The sequence below is a fragment of the Eulemur rufifrons genome, chromosome 9 (assembly GCF_041146395.1).
Source record: "Eulemur rufifrons isolate Redbay chromosome 9, OSU_ERuf_1, whole genome shotgun sequence".
Classification (NCBI taxonomy): Eukaryota; Metazoa; Chordata; class Mammalia; order Primates; family Lemuridae; genus Eulemur; species Eulemur rufifrons.
The window spans coordinates 38272636-38293655 of NC_090991.1; the positions used below are offsets into that span (position 1 = coordinate 38272636).

At 46.0% G+C, this 21020-nt stretch overlaps 2 protein-coding genes across 3 annotated transcripts; one reads left to right on the forward strand and one right to left on the reverse strand.

The window, feature by feature from the left end:
* Positions 1-1101: 1101 nt before the first annotated feature.
* Positions 1102-11159, reverse strand: NT5C3B (5'-nucleotidase, cytosolic IIIB). The gene is made up of 9 exons (XM_069481427.1): positions 11100-11159; positions 10828-10926; positions 10160-10229; positions 10028-10074; positions 6371-6456; positions 5384-5473; positions 3504-3666; positions 2481-2681; positions 1102-1565 (listed from the first exon to the last, which is right to left on the reverse strand). The coding sequence occupies exons 1-9, from the start codon at positions 11109-11111 to the stop codon at positions 1431-1433; spliced, it is 903 nt and encodes a 300-aa protein (XP_069337528.1). The 5' UTR covers positions 11112-11159; the 3' UTR covers positions 1102-1430.
* Positions 11160-12037: 878 nt separating this feature from the next.
* Positions 12038-18794, forward strand: KLHL10 (kelch like family member 10). Of its 2 annotated transcripts, none has more exons than XM_069481428.1 (5): positions 12038-12332; positions 15509-15998; positions 17057-17674; positions 17969-18118; positions 18343-18794. In XM_069481428.1, exons 1-5 carry the CDS (start codon positions 12040-12042, stop codon positions 18715-18717), a joined length of 1926 nt encoding a protein of 641 aa, XP_069337529.1. In that variant the 5' UTR covers positions 12038-12039; the 3' UTR covers positions 18718-18794. The 2 variants fall into 2 exon arrangements, with proteins under 2 accessions (XP_069337529.1, XP_069337530.1); XM_069481429.1 differs by having other exon boundaries at positions 12038-12270.
* The last annotated feature ends 2226 nt before the right edge of the window (positions 18795-21020 follow it).

Below are 21020 nucleotides of genomic sequence, written 5' to 3' on the forward strand. Positions count from 1 at the left end.
AAGCAGAGAAGTGCGGCTTGATGCAGGAGAAAAGGCACAGGCTTTGGTCAGAAACAATAAATCCCGGCTCTAGTTCCTACCTGCGGAGTTGGGGTGAGTTATTCATCCTGCCCGAGCCATCTGCAAGCAGGAGGAACTACGCCTACTTGTAGGGTCATCGTGAGGATCAACTGGCAGGCATTTGAGTGCCCAGAGTGGCGTCTGGTGCACGCAGGCACTCAGTAGCCTTTGTATTGCTCCTGCTTCAGATCCGCACGTACACACAACTTCCCAGCCACCAGCCATTCTCCGCAGGGGCTGTGCAAGGGTGGACAGGCTAATAAAACATCAAGCCAGGTGTGGTGGCTCATGCCTATAATCCCAGCACTTTGGGAGGCCAAGGCAGGTGGATCTCTTGAGGCCACAAGTTCAAGATCAGCCTGAGCAACACAGCAAGACCTTCTCTTCAAAAAACGCAAAAATTAGCCGGGCGTGGTGGCAAGAGCTTATAGTCCCAGCTACTCAGGACACTGAGGCAGGATACCTTGAGCCCAGGAATTCGAGGTTCGAGAGAATTCAGCTAGTTCTTGACCATGCAAGTCAACAGCGCGGGAGGGAAGGAAAGACACCGTGAAGACCGCCAGTACCGCCAGGCAGTAGTGCACGCATCGCTGATACTCTGGCACACAGTTCCCCACAGGTCCCTGGTCTCAGCACTCCCTTGTGGGTTGTTATCCATTTCAGTGGCCCTGGACCCACGATAGGTGGAGGAGGAGAGCCAAGATCATTGGGAAAATCCATACTCAAATGGATTCCCCTAGGAACCCCTAAAGTGAGGGCTCTCGGACAGGGCCACCCCAGCTCAACCAATCCCAACTGAATTTCCAGTTTGATGGCTGCAGCAGAATGAAGTCAAACCATTCCAGGCCAGAATCTCACCCTTCCAACCCCACCTCCACCGCCCTGAACCGCATTTGGGCTGTGCTCGGACAGGCCCCCAGGCTAACTCCTGGTGGTTTGCAAACTGTGTTCCATGGAGCCCTAGAAGTTTCTCAGGGATTCCTGTGCAGGCTCTGCGTCCCCCACACCCCTTGAATCAGAATAGCTCTGTTTTCTCAGTTTTCTTTATTTTGATCTGTTTCATACATCATATTTGTTTGAAGAACAGCATCCCATGTTTAAAAATGTTGAAAAAAAGAATTGTTGGACGAGACAATCCTTAGAGCACTAACATGCTGTGGTCCACGGTTCATCGGGAACAGCGCCTGTGCCCTGACCTGGCAGGGTCTCCCTCAAGCCTCCAGTGATGAAGGCACCAGCGTAAAGGAGGAGCATGGAAGGGCCCAGTCTTAGCGGCCCTGGGCTTTTCTCTGTGCTCACGGAAGAATGGCCTCCCCAGGAGGTGTCCCCTCCGCGTCTTGGCCTGCAGGGCCTGGCCCAAGCCTGTGCCCTCAGGAGCCCTGTATCTCCACCTGGTCCCCCTGGTGCAGGATGTGCTGCAGCAGCCCATTGACCACGTCCAGCGTCTCGTCCTTCTCCAGCACGATGTCATAGGAGTCCATGTAGCGCTCCCGCCGTTCCTCCACCTGCCCGGGGTGAGGGAAGGAGCCAGAGAGTCCCCAAAATGCCGAACCACTCTTGCTTACTCTCAAGCACCTGGGGCTGGGGAGGAGGGCATTCGAGCAGCAATTCCCAGCTCCCTTTAGAGAGCCTGAGGAGTTTAAGGTTACAGGAACCTGCCCTTGGGAGACACAGATGGGTGATAGGCAGGGCTGTACCATTAACCCTTGAGTCAATGTCAAAGGACAGTAACAAGGATAAAAAAAAAAAAAAAAAAAAAAAAAAAACAGACACTGCCTCTAATCCCCCTAGACTGAGTTTCATATGGCTCAAGCATCGTTGTGGCTGCCCAGCTTGTCCTCCTACTTATGTCCCTTTATAACCACGCTGTTTTCACCCCTGTCAGTTTCTGGTCTGTTCTTCTTATTTTTCTTCTCTAAATTATAAACCCATGTCTTGAATACCAACATCTCCCACTTCAATCATGCCTCCCAGGTACGATTTAGGAGAACTGGTAATCAGCCTGTCTCCTAAACTCTACCACCTTGGACAAGTTACTTCACCTCCTTGCCTCAGTTTCTTTATCTGTAAAATGGGGATAATAGTCACTATGTCCAAGAGTTGTTGTAAGACTTCAATCAATTAATATCTGTGACATGCTGAGAACAAGGCCTGACATAGGGAGCGCTCAGTAAATTTAGGCTGGGATCAAGTGCCTGGCACAATCTTCTCTCTGAACTCCTGTGTCAGACCACATGGTGAGCACACAGCTGTCATCACTGCGTGTCTCTGTTTCCTATGAGATTATGCGCTCTGAAAGAATATGGCTTGTGTCTTACCTCTGAACCCGTAATACTCTACACAGTGTGCGGCACGTAGAAGGTATTCAAAAGCACTGATAACAGGAATGCAAGAGAAGAAAGCCCTGGTTCCCTCCCTACCTTGTCATTTAGGAAGCCAATCTTGAGAATGTTCTGCACTCCAGGAACCCCATCAGCCATAGTGAGGTCCCCCATGGAGTCTCCAAGCAGGATGATGTTGGTTTTGCCCTGCAGCTGCTGGAAGTAACCGGAGTTCTCGCACACGGAGCTGTTCTTGTTGTACGTGTGTATGAGCTGGCCCTTAAAGCCCTGTAGGACACCCTAAAGAATCAAGACAAGAGACAGACGGAAGGGCTACAGGGACACATGTGGCACCACTCTGCCTCTGTCTCTGCCACAGAGGACAGGGAATTTGGAAAGCCATAGATAACGCCAAAGCTTGACTGTTGCCTAAATTAGGGGTCAGCAAACTAGGGCCCATGGGCCAGATTTGGCCTGTTTTGGGAAATAAAGTTTTACGGGGACACAGCTACACTCATTTGTCTGCACATTGCCCATGGCTGCTTTTCTGTGCCATGATGGCAAAGTTGAGCAGTTGTAACAGAGACTGCGTGGCTCACCAAGCCTAAAGGATTTACTTCCTGGTCTTTTACAGGAAAAGTTTGTAACTCCTGGTTTAAACTAACAGGAGCCATCAAATATGACTGATTATCTGTTTTGGTGGAAGCATGAGGTTCATGACGTAAATGCTGTTCAGGTCACACGTGCACTAATGCTCAGCTGCAGGCCACATCCTAATCACAGGTCCTCAGTTTTATGGGGAAGAAATCGGAATGTGGGTGAGTCGGAGTAGCCCACCTCTGGCTCTAGAGAAACAAGTCAAAGTCCAAGCCCTTCAGGACCCAGCATGGCACATGACCCATGGCAGTGACATGGGGTTAGCTGACCCATAAACTAGGTACCCCATGGCAGAGAGGTGACTGTCGGCCAAACACCAAAGAGAAGGTCCTTTGAAAGTAACCCATAAATAACTGCAACTGCCTGAAGGCAAAGGGCCAGGCTGGGTTCATGTACAAGGTCAAGTGCCCTGGCTGGAGGTCCCTACCCTACTTCCTTCCCCAGTTCAAGTGAGATTTAGCTCACATCTTCATTAAAATCCATGTAGTTAGACACGATGTGGATATTGGGGTGGAATACTTTCATCTGTCGGATAATTTCTTCCAGGATATCACCAATGCCCGCCGAAAAGATGAAAAGGGGAACGTTGTTACGGTAGAGTGTGTTGAAGAACGTCTTGTATCCCTCCCTGAAAAGAGAGGAAGGAATTTTGAAGTGGCACTGCCTCTGCTCCTGCTCTTTGTTTTCTACTTGGGTTATATGTTTTAAAATTTGGCCAGGTGTGGTGGCTCATGCCTGTAATCCCAACACCACTTTGGGAAGCCGAGTGGGAGAGATCCCTTGAGGCCAGGAGTTCGAGGCTGCAGTGAGCTATGACTGCGCCACTGCACTTCAGCCTGGGTGACAGAGTGAGACCCCATCTCTAAAGATAAATAAAATAGAATAAAATATTTTTAAAAAATATTTTAAATTGAGCATACAATGTATTCGGTAAGTGGTTAAAGTGTACTAATCCTGAGTTCAGCTCAGTTAATTCTGCAGTATGTATATACCCATGTAACTAACCAGCTCAAGCTTCCCTCATGGTCCTTCCCAGTCAATACCATTCCTCTCTATTTTGCCTTACTATTGCCATTGATTAGCTTTGCCTGTCCTTGAACTTCATATAAATGGACTCGTACAGAATGTACTCTTTTGTACATTCTGGCTTATTTTGTTCAACATAATGTCTGTGTGGTTTATCATGTTTTGCATTCAATGAACAGTACATTTTTTGTCACTGCTACATAATATTAGTCCACCATATAAATATGCCACAATTTATCTATCCACATTCCTCTTGATAGACAATTGGGATGTTTCTAGATTTTAGCTATTTATGCTGCCATGAACATTCTGCCCATGTCTTAGTGGCTATATGCACTTATTTCTCTTTGGTATACACCCAGGAGAGGGACGGAAGGTAGGCATATTTTTTCTGCTACTATTCATACACCCAGGTAGCTATTCTGGGCACCTTCACTGGGGGACACCCCACCCCCACTCCAGCACTTACTGGGCCAGCACAGGTCTCTTCTCTCTTGGCTTTTCTGGAGCCAGCAAAGCAATCTCACCAATTAGGATGCACAATCCTTTTTTTTTTTTTCTTTTGAGACAGAGTCTCCCTCTGTGGCCCGGGCTAGAGTGCCATGGTATCAGCCCAGCTCACAGCAACCTCTAACTCCCGGGCTCAAGCGATCCTCCTGCCTCAGCTTCCCAAGTAGCTGGGACTACAGGTGCATACCACCAGGCCCAGCTAATTTTTTCTATTTTTAGTAGAGACGGGGTCTCACTCTTCCTCAGGCTGGTCTTCAACTCCTGAGCTCAAGTGATCCTCCCGCCTCGGCCCCTCAGAGTGTTAAGATTACAGGCGTGAGCCACCTCGCCCACCCAGGATGTACAATCCTGAGCCAGGCACCTCTGTTAGCTCCTTCCTCTATGACTCCCCACCCCTCCTCCAGGAAAGAAAGCCCCAGCAGACAGGAAAGCTCAGTGAAGGCCACCAATGACCAAGGGTCCCAGCCTGGCCAACTCCCATGTCTGGATAAAAAACATCAGTCACCAGAGAGACCCAAAAGTCTGTCACCATTGTGAAAAATGAGCTAGACTCTGCTCTAGGTAATGAAGCCCCAGTCATTTCATCCTATATCCACTACCAGCCAACTGCTTCCTAGCATAGGTAGGAAATCCTTTAGCTGTAAAAGGAGAGGAAAAACAAGACCTTCTTCCTATCAGTTGCTCGTGTTGCCATGTCTCTTCCGGCTCTCCAAGCAACTAACTTCTCTCCACCCTCCCCCAGCCTCCTTTTTGTGAGCAAAACAGTTTCAAATGATTGTCATAAAAGTTTTCCAGAGCAAGAAGCTTACCTGAGCATTGCATTGGACTCTCTAACCACCTGGGCTATCTGAAACTTCTGAATCTTCTGCTGACACAGGAGATTGTGCGCTTTGGTCCACCTAGAAACAGACACCCACAAAACCCCAAACTCAAATTACTCAGAGAAGTAAAGTGTCCTTTCCGTTTACAGAACAAAGTCCCCTTTGACAGTATGGACAACAAAGGCCTAAACCTTCTCCACAGAGCCATTCCCTAAAGGACAGTGGCTGTCCTTAAAAGGAAGAGGTGAGAAAGTGACACAAGAGAGGCCAGAGTGGACTGCTGAAGTCGAAGCTCTCCTGAATCCCTTGCTCTGTGACTCCACGTGCTGGAGAGATGCGGCTCGGCCAGTGATGCTGGTTTCTACAGCAGGGTTGCTAAGCTTTGAAGGTGTCCCCCAAAGTTCACGGGTTGGAAACTTGATCCCCAGTGCAGAGGTGTAGGGAGGTGGGGCCTAATGGGAGGCGTCAGGGTCATGGGGGCACTGTCCTCATAAATGGATTGCTGCTGTTATTGTGGGAGTGGGATCCTCAGAAAAGCTCAGCCTCTCTCTCTCTCTCTCTCTCTCTGCCTTTCCGCAATGGGATAATGCAGCAAGAAGGCCATTACCTAAAGCGAGCCTCTTGATATTGGACTTCTCAGCTTCCAGAACCATAAGCCAATGGATTCTGTTCATTATAAATTATCCAGTAGCAAAAAACCCTCAACCCTAAATGACAAGGGTCATTTTCCCACAGCACTTATCCCCCAAACCAAGGGGTTTCTAACTTACCCCATGGATTCCCTGAGGGACCCGACTCTAGCAGCAGCCACAGCAGCCCCAGGTGTATCTGCGTGGTTTGTTCTAGCAGTTGGGGTTACAGCATCAGGCTAAGCCCTCAGTAAGGTAAGGGAGCCTGTCATCTCCTCAGAGCCCTGGGAAAATCCGCCCCTCCTGCCCACTCTGGGCCCAGGAGCATTCCCGCACCGTCACTTACCACTCCACCATGTGAGGCAACTTCTCCTTGATGCTCCGCTGGGGGTCAATCTCAATGGGGTAATAGTGGTGAAGGAGCGCCGAGAGCTGGGACGTCCACATGAAGGGGAAAGCCATTAGTCCCCATCAAGTTTTCCCCAGCAAAGTCCTACAACTTAGTGCAAGAAAAAAAATCACCCAGATAATGCAACTTCATGTAAAATTGTTAGTTTTCTCGAAGTTTGCATTTGGGGACACATCATTTACAACAGTGGTCCCCAACCTTTTTGGCACCAGGGACTGGTTTCATGGAAGAAAATTTTTCCATGGACCATGGTGACGCGAGCAGTGGTGAGCAGCTATAGCGGCTACAAAAACAGATGAAGCATCACTCACTCGCCTGCTGCTCACCTCCTGCTGTGTGGCCCAGTTCCTAATTTCATGGAACACAATTTTTCCAAAGGCAGGTGGCAAGGGGCTCAGGTGGTGTTTCTCGGCCCAGTTCCTGGGTTGGGGACCACAGAGCACAGATTTACAAGACTCTAGCTTCTTCTCTCTTACCATCTTCCAACATTATTGCTCAAGACACTTGCATTTACCTATTTGGTAAAGTCTGGGAGCACCTAGAGCCACACAGCTGGTCATTCCTTTGCACTCACCCTGAGAGAGTGAGGTCTAAGACTGAGTAATATAAGCAGCTTTCACTTTCAGGTAAAAGAGGACTAAGTATTTTTTTTTATATATTTAAAAATTTTTAGTGCTCAGTTGCCTTCTTTTTTTTTTTTGATTGAGACAGAGTCTCACTCTGTAACCCTGGGTAGACTGCAGTGGCGTCACTGTAGCTCACTGCAAGCTCCAACTCCTGGGCTCTAAGCCATCCTTCTACTTCAGCCTCCCAGGTAGCTGGGACTACAGGTGTGCGCCACCAGATCTGGCTAATTTTTCTATTTTTTTTGTAGAGACGGGGTCTCGCTCTTGCTCTGGCTGGTCTCGAACTCCTGACCTTGAGTGATCCTCCCACCTCAGCCTCCCAGAGTGCCAGGATTACAGGCACAAGCCACCAAGCCCAGCAGTTGTTTTTTGTTTTTGCTTTTGCTGTTATTAATTAGCTTAGTCATCAGGGCTTCACCAGTAAGAACGGACTAATGCTGTGTTTCCCAAAACGTGGTACACTTTCTCAGGTGGTAGGCAAGATGATTTTAGGGCACATATGGATAAACACTTTTTACTTCAGTAGTTTCGGATTCATTTCACGTTAGAAAAAGAAAACTAGCACATCAAACTCATGCTTTCATAAAGATTGTTTCTTTGTAAGTTAATAACACATTCAGATTTTTAAAGCAGATCAATCTAAAGAAACATAGTTAATGAAAGTGATGCAGAGGCCAGGTGTGGTGGCTTGTGCCTGTAATCCTAGCACTCCAGGAGGCCAAGGTGGGAGGATTGCTTGAGCTCAGGAGTTCAAGACCAGCCTGAGCAAGAGTGAGACCCCCTCTCTACAAAAACAGAAGAATTAGCCAGGTCTGGTGGCACATGCCTGTAGTCTCAGCTACCTGGGAGGCAGAGGCAGGAGGATCACTAGAACTCAGAAGTTCAAGACCAGGCTAAGCAAGAGCAAGACTCCATCTCTACTAAAAATAGAAAAATTAGCCTGTCAAAGTAGTGCATCCCTGTCGTCCCAAGCTACTCAGGAGACTGAGGCAGGAGGATAGCCTAATCCCAGGAGTTTGAGGTTGCTGTGAGCTACAGATGATGCCACTGCACTCTACCTGTGGTGACAAAGCAAGACTCATCTCAAAGATAAAAATTAAAAATAAGGCTGGGCACGGTGGCTCAAAACTGTAATCTAGCACTCTGGGAGGCCGAGGCAGGAGGATCGCTTGAGGTGAAGAGTTCAAGACCAGCCTGAGCAAGGGCGAGACTCCTTCTCTACTAAAAATAGAAAGAAATTAGCCAGACAACTAAAAACATATAGAAAAAATTAGCCAGGCATGGTGGCGCATGCCTGTAGTCCCAGCTACTCAGGAGGCTGAGGCAGTAGGATCGCTTGAGCCCAGGAGTTTGAGGTTGCTGTGACCTAGGCTGACGCCACGGCACTCTAGCCTGGGTAACAGAGTGAGACTCTGTCTCTAAATAAATAAATAAATAAATAAGTGACACACAGATCATGAAAGTAGCAGATCGTACTTTGGGACACAGCATGTGTGGACAATTCCATCAAAGTGTCAAATCAGGCAAATTCACAGCATCTATATGTGTCATCTCTGGCTGAGGTTTCTGTCTACATGCCAGGACACTCCAGGGTGGCTGCTTCAGGCATCATGTATCGTGAGGAGCCCGTCAGTAAGACTGCCCAGTATGAATGAGAATGGACTGAGCAAAGAATTTTAATATTCGCATGGTCTCAGGAATGTGACAAGATCAAATGGAATCCCTGTGCATCTGTCCAAAAGAGGATTAAATGCAAAGATTACATAATGACAAAGGCAGAAAGCTCCTGAAATGTATTAAGATTCTCAATGTGTGTGTTTTTAGAGTGTGAGAACATGTTTCTAAAAGTGTACTAGAACTCAACAGAAGAATATAATCTTAAAAAAGGAAAAAAGATTTCTTACATAAACGTTGCTCCCCCACCAAACCCATCAATACCAAGAATCTTAGTTTCTCTAGCTTCTTTATCCTTGACAGAGCATCCAAACTACTATCTTACTTGTGGACACAGCTTTCTATAGGTTCATAAGATCAAGGATGTTGAGGAACCAAAAAAGTAACTTGACAAAGGCAATCAGTGGTCAAGCCAGAGCTACCTTGAACTAAAAGTGGCATCTCTGGAGAGTTAGGTTTTACAATTGTAAGAGTTATCTATAATTCACCGCCTATTTTAATAACAAGTAATCATAACAGAGTCTTGGAAGAGTGGACTGACATGAGAGACCAACAGACCAGTTAGCATGCAATTAAGTGAATAATTAAGTGGAACTAAATGATACAGTTATTCAGCAGAAACAGCTTAGCAACCTGCAGAGCAAAGTGCAGCTAAGCAGCATGGCGCTGCTCGGGCAAAGCTGTCCTGAGGGAAGAGTGTGGAGCAAGGTAAACCAACAGTGAAGGCTACAGAGATCGCTTTACGGTATTTGAATACATCTTACAGAAATGGGATGGGAGTTATCATATAGACATTAACTCAGAAGTCGTTCTTGGTATCTGTTGCCTTATCAAGAAATGTATATTATTAAGGAAAAAATATAACGTAGTGGGAAGAGTCTGGACAGAATCACATCAATGCAAAAACCAAGCTCAGTAACTAGGCTGTATAAGCCTAGGTAAATTGCTGAACCTCTCTAAGCCTCTGTTTTCTCATTTGTTAAATGGAGACAGAAATAGTCTGATCCACCTTTTGGAGTTATAGGAGGGCTAAATAATGATGTTCAAGTCTCTTGTAAACTCTATAGCTAACAGTAAATCTAATGTCCAGATTCCAACCATTAATCATCATATGACCTGGCCAATAAGGAAAAGCTGTCCTGATATATTAAGACTAGATCCACCCAAGCATAACAACAATTTTTTTACAAATTAATTTTCTAAGGTTCCTCTCCTGGAATCTTTGGTTCTAACCAGGAACCATTTGAAGTAGCATATAACAGCCATTTCTGAGCCAAGAAGTGGAACAACCCACCTCTTTCCGACATTCCTCACTGATGATCTTGCTGTTGTCCAGAATATCTGGAAAAACACAAAAGTCCTTTTACTTGCCACTTAGAAGTCATCACCTTGTTAAGCCCAACAAGACAGCTAGCATGTGACTTACTGTGAGAAGAAGGGCATCGCTTTCCATTATATGCAAACCTGCTCAAGGTCATGTCAAAATCAGAAATCACCTACGAGGTAAAACAGAGATGAGGTCTAAATAGGTACCTTCTCAGGTGGCCCTGCCTCAGCCTGGGGGATGATTATGGAAGTCAAAACAGCTTAGTGGCCAGGCTGTAGGCAAAGTCTTGGGGGAGTTAGGGAGGGACAGAGGGGGAGACAGGGAAGAAGTGATCCTAATTAGTACACATGTTAACGCTAAGGAAAAACCAGTCTTGGGGAGGGAGACCTGAAGACCCAGGACCCCTCTGGCTCTTTCAATAGCACCCATCTCAATGCCATGTTATCCTTCCTATGGGGTATCCACCTTTATGGCCCATCTCCACATCTTCGACTTCTCGGGGAGCCAGCTGGCCTGGGGTGTTTTCTGTCTAATTAGAGGAAGCACCATAACCATATTGAGAAATTTGAAATCTAGGTTTTAGGTCAGGTGGGATCTCCTTCCAGGTAAAACAGGAGACCCAACTTGCCCGCCTTCGGGCCCTGGCCATTTCTTGGGGCGCAGGACTTGCACGTGTCCGCTGCAGAGCAAAGCGGCAAGGCCCAACCGGCAGGAAACCTCCCCAGCCGCCCCCAGACCCGGCTGGTCCAATCTCAGCCCAGAGGTACCTGTAACCGGTCTCCCCCGCCCCTGCGGAGGGCGCCCACGATCTCCTGCACCCGCCCGGGCTGCCGCATCAGGACCGAGGCCTTCATCAGGGTGCTCACCTGTCCCGAGACCCGAGAGAACCGCTGACCCCGGCGCCGGCCTCGGCGCCGGGGTACGCGAGGGGGTGGTACTGGCTGGGATGACGCGGCAGGGCCTCGGCGGCCCGCTGGGTGCCTCGGAGCGCCCCAGGGGTCGGGGCCCGCCCCAAGCCAGACGCTTCCTCCCATCTCACCTCTTCAGCCATGGCGCTCGGGACCAGACCGCGGCGCCGGGAGAAAACGACAGGCCCCCAAGGCCGCACTGCGCAGGCGGCGCCTCCCGCGCGGAGGGCGGGGCGAACAGCAAAGCGGGGCGGAGCGGAGCCAGACCGGGAGAGGGGCGGGGCTGGCCGGGGAGGGGCGGGGCTGGCAGGGTCCGGGGCGGGGCCGGGCCGGGCAGGGCGTTGGGTGTGCAGGGTGACCCGCGCGGCCTGGGTAGGCTGGAGCTGTGCGCTAGGTAGAGGAACTGGCGGCAGTGTTATTGTGAGGAGGAGGGCGAGGGTCCCAAGATGTTTACGTGGGTGGGTGAGCTCCTGCCATTCTTTCTGGAGCAAAAACTCTGGCAAGAGCGGGCATTTCCGGGCTTAAAGTGGTGTGACAAAAGCATCCCTGTATGGAAGGGATATGAAGGAGCCGGGGAGTGCATTCTGTTAAACGTCCAGAAGGTGCTTCATTAACTGGGCCCACTCCTCATTCCAGAGGAAACTGAGTGACTAACACATCCAGGGGGCTGGAAGACCCTGGACTGCTGGACCAGGATGACATTTAATCAGCTTTACTTCTCCTTTCTGCCTCTTCTGCTGTGGATTTCCTGGAACTCAGTGTCTGAGGAGCAAGTGTGGAGCCATGGAAGGTAGTTGGATGCTTCAGGAATATGGACCTGGGCAACCTGAAGCTGGCAACAGGAGCGAGAATCAATAAAAACTCTTATTTGGTGTGGGTGGTCACAGTTCTGTTCCCGGTTGGAGGACAAAGAAGGAGGTGTGGGGTGGCCTTCAGCCTGGGTGAGCTGGTGGAGGAGGGGAGAAGGAAGAGGGAGGGTCAGGAGGGAGTTCCAGAACCTGAGGGCACAATTCTGAGTGAGCTCACTGCAGGCCCAGGATTCTGGAACTTGGGCTGCCTGATGGGATCTATATGAAAGATGTAGTAGGGAGAAGGAGCGACAGCTGGCTAAAGGGGCCCCCCACAACCCTCCCTAGGATAGTGGCCTCTCTCTGCTGGTCCCAGGGTGCCATGGAGATGGAGAGCACGGCGGCCTCCACACGTTTCCACCAGCCTCACATGGAGAGGAAGATGAGTGCGATGACCTGTGAGATCTTCAATGAGCTTAGGCTAGAGGGCAAGCTCTGCGACGTGGTTATCAAGGTCAATGGCTTTGAGTTCAATGCCCACAAGAACATCCTCTGTAGCTGCAGTTCCTACTTTAGGTATAACAGGGTTGCCAAACTAAGCCAAAGGGGGAATTGGGCCCATTTTGAGACCTTCTGGTCCATTTTCTGGTTATATCACCATTCAGGGACACTGTCAAAGCTCTGAGCTACCTTAGGCTGGCTCCTTTGTCTTCTGAAGAGGTACAACTGGAGATCAGGACCTCTTTCTCTTTGATCTTTCAACTGTATTCCAACCAACTGTTGGTGGGCCAGATGCTTTCGTCTTTGATTCTCACCCAAACCAAACTTTGGGAAGGTTGGACACGCCTACTGAATTTGTTACTTAAACCCATATGACAACGCTACTCCAAGCACCCCTTATACTCCTATCCCAGTAGAAACTTTTTCAAATAGGGTGATAAATTAACAAGGATTGAGGGGATGGGAAGGGGGAATGAGGGGAAGGTACCCAGGAAATAGTTTATAAGAAGAAAAAAAAAGGAGTTTGGACCAAAACCATTGTAACCCAAGAGATGAAAGGGCTATTTTGTTCATGAGATGAAAATGTTTGAGTAAATAATTCCAACAAAGATTTGATAAATATGTCCCACTGGTTGCTAAAAACTCTCATTCATCCTAGAGCAGGGTCCAAAAAAAGACCAGCTAATAAATTTTTTTTTTTGAGACAGGGTCTTGCTCTGTTGCACAGGCTAGAGTGCAGTGACATCATCATAGCTCACTGCAGCCTCACACTCCTGGGCTCAAGCAATCCTCTCACCTCAGCCTTCCAAGTAGCTGGGACTATAGGTGCTTGTAATCATGCACAGCTAATTTTTCTAATTTTTTGTAGAGATGGGGTCTCGCTCTTGCTCAGGGTGGTCTCAAACTCCTGACCTCAAGCAATTCTCCTGCCTCGGCCTCCCAGAGTGCTAGGATTACAGGTGTGAGCCACCTCACCCAGCCCATATAGTAAATATTGTAAGCTTTGCAGGCCATACAATCTCTTGCAACTACTCAGCTCTGCCTTTATACTGCAAAAGCAGCCACAGACAATACTAAATGAATGGGTATGGCTGTATTCAAATAAAATTATTTATGGACACTGAAATTTGAATTTATTATAACTATCAGATGTCACAAAATATTCTTTTGATTTTTTTTCCCCCCTCAACCATTTAAAAATGGAAAAAACATTTTTAACTTGTGGGCAGTATGAAACCAAGAAGTGGGCTGAATTTGGCCCAGAGGCTGTAGGTTTGCAGACCCCTGTTCTGGAGAAAGAATTTGATCTCTAAGCCCGTATTTCCTTAAACCTCTTAGAAAAACAAAGCAAAATATATAAGGGCAGGGACTCTGTCTTGTTCAGCACCTACAAAAGTACCTTGCTACCTAGTAGGAGTCCAATAAATAGTTGTGGCATGGTAGTCATTTATTCATTCAATAATTATTTATTGAGTGCCCATTTGGTGACAGGCACTATTCTGGGTACTGGAAAGAAAACAATGAATAAAGGGATGAACACTGCTGTTCTCATCGACCTTACCTTCCAGTAGGGGGAATAGGCATTAAATGAGTCATATATATACCAGATCATCGTAAGTGCTAGGGAAAATAAGGAAGATAGGGAGTGTTGGGTGGCAATTTTAAATAGGATTTTCAGAGAAGGCCTTGCTGACAAAGTGACATTTGAGCAAAAACTTCAAGGGGATGAGGGTGTGAGAAATATGGAGATCTGGGGCAGCCTTTCAGGCAGAGGGAACAGCAAGTACAAAGAACCACAGGTGGAAGCACCTCCAGTATGTTCAAGGAATGGAAAGGAGGGAAGGGAGGCCAGAGTGAGAGGAAGATGAGAGAAAATAGAAAGGTATTAGTGGTCCAGATGTCAGAGGGCTTTTGTAGTTCCTGGTAAGGACTTTGTAGTTTACTCTGAGTAAGAGGAGAAGTCACTGGAAGGTTTTTTTTTTTTTTTTTTTTTTGAGACAAAGTCTCACTTTGTTGCCCAGGCTAGAGTGAGTGCCATGGTGTCAGCTTAGCTCACAGCAACCTCAGACTCCTCGGCTTAAGCGATCCTACTGCCTCAGCCTCCCGAGTAGCTGGGACTACAGGCATGCGCCACTATGCCCGGCTAATTTTTCCATATATATTTTTAAGTGTCTGTATAATTTCTTTCTATTTTTAGTAGAGACGGGGTCTCGCTCTTGCTCAGGCTGGTCTTGAACTCCTGACCTTGAGCGATCCACCCGCCTCGGCCTCCCAGAGTGCTAGGATTACAGGCGTGAGCCACCGCGCCCGGCCCACTGGAAGGTTTTAAGTGGAAGAGGAACATTAACTTTCAAAAGGATCACTCTGGGCCAGGTGCAGTGGCTCACGCCCATAGTCCTAGCACTTTGGGAAGCCAAGGTGGGAGGATTGCTTGAGCCCAGGAGTTCGAGGCCAGCCTGGGCAATAGCAAGACACTCCCCACCCAACCAGTCTCTACAAAAAAATAAGCCAGCATGGTGGTGCACACCAGTAGTCCCAGCTACTTGGGAGACTGAGACAGGAGGATCGCTTGAGCGATCGCATGAGTTGGCTGCAGTGAGCTATGATGACGCCACTGCACTCTAGCCCAGGTAACAGAGCGAAACCCTGTCGCAAAACAAAACAAAACAAAACAAAAACAAAAGTGAAAAAAAAAAAACAACCCAGATCATACTGGCTGCTGGGATAAGACTATAAACTTTAGAAGTGTCAAAGGCAGAAGCAGGAAGATCAGTTAGGAGGTTACTTTGGGTAATCTAGGCAAGAGAGGGTAGTAGCCTGAACCAAGGTGATCAGAGTCTGCATATGTATTGATTGAATGAAACTTATCTTAAAAGCATAGTGCAAATTTAATTTCCTTAAGCAAGGTAGAATTTGGTAGGCCAGGGGTTGAGACAGAAGAGGCCAGGGTTTTACTCCCAGTTCTAACTTTTAATTTCTCCATCCACAAAATGAAAAAAAAAAGACCTAGTTATCCGGAGGATAAGGTAAGAGCAACCAAACTCGAAGTTCTGGGAAAGGTTCTCTTCTTGCTCCCTGTATAAAGCATATGCCTGTACCCCATTTTCTCAGGCAAATTATTTCCAACATGTGCACTGTGAACTATCTGGAAAATGTCCAAACTTTCCTCAAGAAGAAAAGGTGGGGGTGGGGGGACATGGCAAACAGGACAGAAATGTTTCAGTGGCTGCTAGTTTCTTCCTTTTTTCCAGAGCTTTATTTACAAGTGGCTGGAACAACACTGAAAAGAAGGTATACAACATTCCTGGCATTTCCCCCGATATGATGAAGCTAATCATTGAATACGCATACACCCGGACCGTGCCGATCACACCGGACAACGTGGAGAAGCTGCTGGCTGCTGCAGACCAATTTAACATCATGGGCATTGTCAGGGGTTGCTGCGAGTTCCTCAAGTCGGAGCTGTGTTTGGATAATTGTATCGGCATCTGCAAGTTCACGGACTACTACTACTGCCCTGAGCTGAGGCAGAAGGCTTACATGTTCATACTGCACAACTTTGAGGAGATGGTGAAAGTCTCAGCAGAGTTTTTAGAGCTCTCGGTCGCTGAACTTAAGGATATCATTGAGAAAGATGAGCTTAACGTCAAACAGGAAGATGCTGTATTTGAGGCCATCTTAAAGTGGATTTCTCATGACCCCCAAAATAGAAAGCAGCACATTTCAGTTTTGCTTCCTAAGGTCAAGTTTGGTTATTTTTGTGACTTTGTATCTGTTCACTCTTGATTCATTTATCCTAGTGGGATTGTCCTAAGAAGCCACATTCAGACGTATGACAGATTCCACAGCTGTTATTTACATGCACTTATATAGAAGGCATTTCCTACTAATCTCTGGAACTTTACAACTTTCTTTTTTTTTTTTTTTGAGACAGAGTCTCACTCTGTTGCCCAGGCTAGAGTGAGTGCCGTGGCATCAGCCTAGCTCACAGCAACCTCAAACTCCTGGGCTCAAGCGATCCTCCTGCCTCAGCCTCCCGAGTAGCTGGGACTACAGGCATGCGCCACCATGCCCGGCTAATTTTTTTGTATATATATATTTTAGTTGTCCATATAATTTCTTTCTATTTTTAGTAGAGACGGGGTCTCACTCTTGCTCAGGCTGGTCTCGAACTCCTGACCTCGAGCGATCCACCCGCCTCGGCCTCCCAGAGTGCTAGGATTACAGGCGTGAGCCACCGCGCCCGGCCTACAACTTTCTTTTCCCTTGGCATTGTCAGTTTCTGTTACCCCAGTTGTATTCTTTGACCAAAATTCTCCCTGGTGGTAGGGAAAGAGGAGGGCCTTCAAAAGAATTCTAAAGAGTCTTCCTTTCCACCCTTCCCCATTCTGTGAGTTTCCCCATACCCAAGGCCGAAGTCGGACTAGGAACCAAATCATAAGTATTGCACGCAATCATGGCCAGTTGGTGCTAGTGTTATTTTACATAGAGAGCCAGAGATATTCAATTACTGAACAATTACTACAGCTTTTTCTGGTCTAATGGTCAGTGGCTGAGGAATGGGCTCACTCTGTGACCACTTGAGGTGCCTTCTAGCCAGCTCATTCTCAACATCAAAATGTATACCACTTCCCAAAAGCAAATATTTAAACTGGGAGTTATACATTTTGAAACAAGCCAAAATATTTTCAGCAATTCAAAGGTAGACTGTTAAGTTGGAGTTAACAGTGTCTGGTACCAGTGTCTGGTATTTCCAGACACCCTCACCTCATCTGAATGACTTTCTGTTTCTTTCTTAGGTTCGCCTGGCCCTAATGCATGCTGAGTACTTCATGAACAATGTTAAGATGAATGACTATGTCAAAGACAGTGAGGAATGCAAGCCAGTCATCATCAATGCCCTAAAGGCCATGTATGACCTAAACATGAACGGACCCTCTAATTCTGACTTCACTAACCCACTCACCAGGCCCCGCCTGCCCTATGCCATCCTATTTGCAATTGGTGGCTGGAGTGGTGGGAGCCCCACTAATGCCATTGAGGCATATGATGCTCGGGCAGACAGATGGGTGAATGTCACTTGTGAGGAAGAGAGTCCCCGTGCCTACCACGGGGCAGCCTATTTGAAAGGCTATGTTTATATCATTGGGGGGTTTGATAGCGTAGACTATTTCAATAGTGTTAAGCGTTTTGACCCAGTCAAGAAAACTTGGCACCAGGTGGCCCCGATGCACTCCAGACGTTGCTATGTCAGTGTGACAGTCCTCAGCAATTTTATTTACGCCATGGGAGGATTCGATGGCTACGTGCGTCTCAACACTGCTGAACGTTATGAGCCAGAGACCAATCAATGGACACTCATTGCCCCCATGCACGAACAGAGGAGTGATGCAAGCGCCACGACGCTCTACGGGAAGGTAAAGAACCAGGGTGAGAGGGAAAGGTGTGCAAGCAAAGACCAGGCCCAGAAATGATGCTGTTCTTCCTTTCTGGGGGTGAATGGAAGACAGAAAGCGGCAGTATTCTTTGCAGTACTCACTCCTTCCTCAAATGACTAAGTGGCTATTTGTAACTATCTTTTATTTGACTTATTAAAAAGCAATGCATGCACACATGAAAAATGAAATTCAGAATGTACAGACTGGAACAGCCTTTTTTCCTACTCCCCAGAGGTTAACAATTTTAATGATCTTGGAACTCTCTTCACACAGGTCTACATATGTGGTGGGTTTAATGGAAATGAATGCCTGTTTACAGCAGAAGTGTATGACACTGAGAGTAACCAGTGGACAGTCATAGCACCCATGAGAAGCAGGAGGAGTGGGATAGGTGTGATTGCTTATGGAGAACATGTATATGCGGTAAGTTTATCTTGTACTACAACGAAAACAATACCCCCTAGATTTTCTATTAGCAAATAGGTTTACGCTACCATTGGTAAGGATTTGAAAAAACTTTTTTCATAGAAGATAACAGAAGAGGGAGGTATGAAATCAGTTTCCCTGCTGCTTGCCACCCAGCTTCCTCAATGAACAGAAACAATGGTTAGCGGTCAACCATGTTGCATTTCTTTTGCTATTCACAGGTAGGCGGCTTTGATGGAGCGAATCGACTTAGGAGTGCAGAAGCCTACAGCCCAGTGGCTAATACTTGGCGTACGATCCCCACTATGTTTAATCCTCGTAGCAATTTTGGCATTGAGGTGGTAGATGACCTCTTGTTTGTGGTGGGTGGCTTTAATGGCTTTACTACCACCTTTAATGTTGAGTGTTATGATGAAAAGACCGATGAGTGGTATGACGCTCATGACATGAGTATATACCGCAGTGCTCTGAGCTGCTGTGTGGTACCTGGGCTGGCCAATGTTGGGGAATATGCAGCTAGACGGGACAACTTCACCGGACTGGCACTGCGAGATGAAGTAAAGTATTCTGCTTCGACAAGTACCCTACCTGTATGAGCCTCTTCATTTAGCTAATAAAAAGTCTAAGCAGTAAGAATTAATTCTTTTTTTAAATAAATGCAGTGTTTAAACTTGTAAGAGTACTGGAAAATGTTCAACTTAAGGGAGCCCAGGGCTGGATGAATGAGGGTGTAGGAGGGAAGGAAGAAGGCAATTATATTCAACAGTGCATAATTAAAGAAGGAAAAAAAAATCACACAGTACGAACTAGCTCTAAAGAAATATGTTTATTTAAAACTTACATTGAGACAATTAGTAGCTTTAACACCGAACAAGATAGCTTCAGGAACATAAACAAGCTATTTTATAATGTCATGTCTCAAAGTGTTCTAAATACTACATCTCCTCTGACTTAAAGGCAGATAGTCAAGATTATGCTTTTAGTAGAGTAGGGGCCTAGATACTGCTGGCCCAAAAAACTCACCGTATCAATTCAAAGTAAGTATTTATTTTACAAAAATTCAAGGAGCCCTAGCACATGGATCACAAAATCTTGAAACATCTAGAGCAAGTACCACTTTTCACCAGTGCGTTATGCAGGAGGATTAAGTTAACAAGTGCTCTATAATATGTGCTTCAGTGTAAGACATTTGTAGTGATGGTCATAAGACAAAAGCCCTACAAATGTGATAAAGAGCAGTCATTTGGCTATCTCATTAAATTCCTTAAAGCAAAATGACTACCATGTTGTGTTAGTGTTATTGTACTACATCACTCAACTGGGAGCTGTTTGGTTTCTAATGACCAGAACATATGTTATGATGAAAGCATTATAACAAAACCAAAAATGGAAGAAAGTAACAAACCGGAATGATGAACTGGGCCAAAATATTTGACAGTTAAGGAGACACGGAATTGTTTCTCAAATATTCTACAGTTAAAGCACCCTATTTTTCTAGTGTAGGCAGAGTACTTGCTTCACAGTACTGTATACTTTCAAAGACATGAAATGTGGCCAATATACCCTTATTTAAGCTTAATTTGAGGAAAATACCAAAAAAGTCCCTTTAGTTATATCTGATTAGACCAAGTAACTAAAATATACAATTCAGCTCACTTGTATTATAGTATAGGGCTGATATTAGAATTATGAAGCAGAAAACGCAGTATTTTAAACATACCACATGCTACACTAGTCAAGAGATAAAGAGGAAAAAAGTGTGCCCCAGGGACTGCCTTACCAGCAGCCTGAAGTAAAAACCAAAAGCACACAAATCTTCCACAAATATTATCTTTCTAGCTTCAAATTTCTGTTCTACATTAAAAGATATTTAATTTTTTGGTCCCAGAAATACTATACAAAACCAGGTGATCAAAGCAAAATTGATGTCAATGAATTTTAAGAGTTTTTGGCAAAAACGTTTTTTTTTTTTTTGAACTGGCACAGCAAAAGCAAAGTTGAATATCAAGGTAAACAAGACTAATCATGCAAACAACTGCAAGTGTGATGTATTACTTAAACACTAAGCTCATGACTGACATTCTCAATATATATACCACTGATTTTTTTTTTTTTTTAAACCATGGTGGGATAGGTATAAAGGATACCCATTCTAAGATATAAGTAGCCTCACTCAAAGTTATATATAGTTATCACTTTTTGGTATAATTCTCTCTCCCTTCCACCAAACGAAAGCAAAAGCAACAAAGGTTTGCTTGAATACACATTAGGCTGTCCTTTAAAGCCATGTTTTTAACTGCTTAAATCACCAAACACAATCTTTAAGTTTTCATCAAAAAGGAAACTTCTATCCCAAGAAGCCATTTTAGGCCTGGTCTTCATAATTAGAACCTTTCCAAATATTCTGGGAAGTTATTTCCAGTTTAGCATTTTAGAATGTCAGCCTTGAACAGATTTAAGCAAATCTGGTTTCTTTCCTTATTAACAAGTTAGTTAGGCTATTTCAGAAACACAAGTTATTGATGTGAAATCACAAGTGTGAATTGCAATATAAAAATTAGAACTCCAGTAGTCAGGAAAACCTGCACACATCATCATGCAATGACGGACTTACCCCTTCTTTTCAGCCATGGCCTACGCTGCCTGCTGAGTTAAAAAACAACAGTTTCAATCAAGTTTTTAAAACCAGATTATACCTAAATCTTATGAATTATAATTTCTGCCACATCATGTGGAAAAAGATGACACCACCAATAACTTGGTAATGATTGTCTCAGAAGACAACTCTGAGACCAAAAGACAAAAAACACATCACACCCTTCTGGAGGAAAACTGGCATCCTAGTGAGATACTAAATTATTTCAACACAACCAAGAAAAGGAAGTTTGCTAGCATAGTC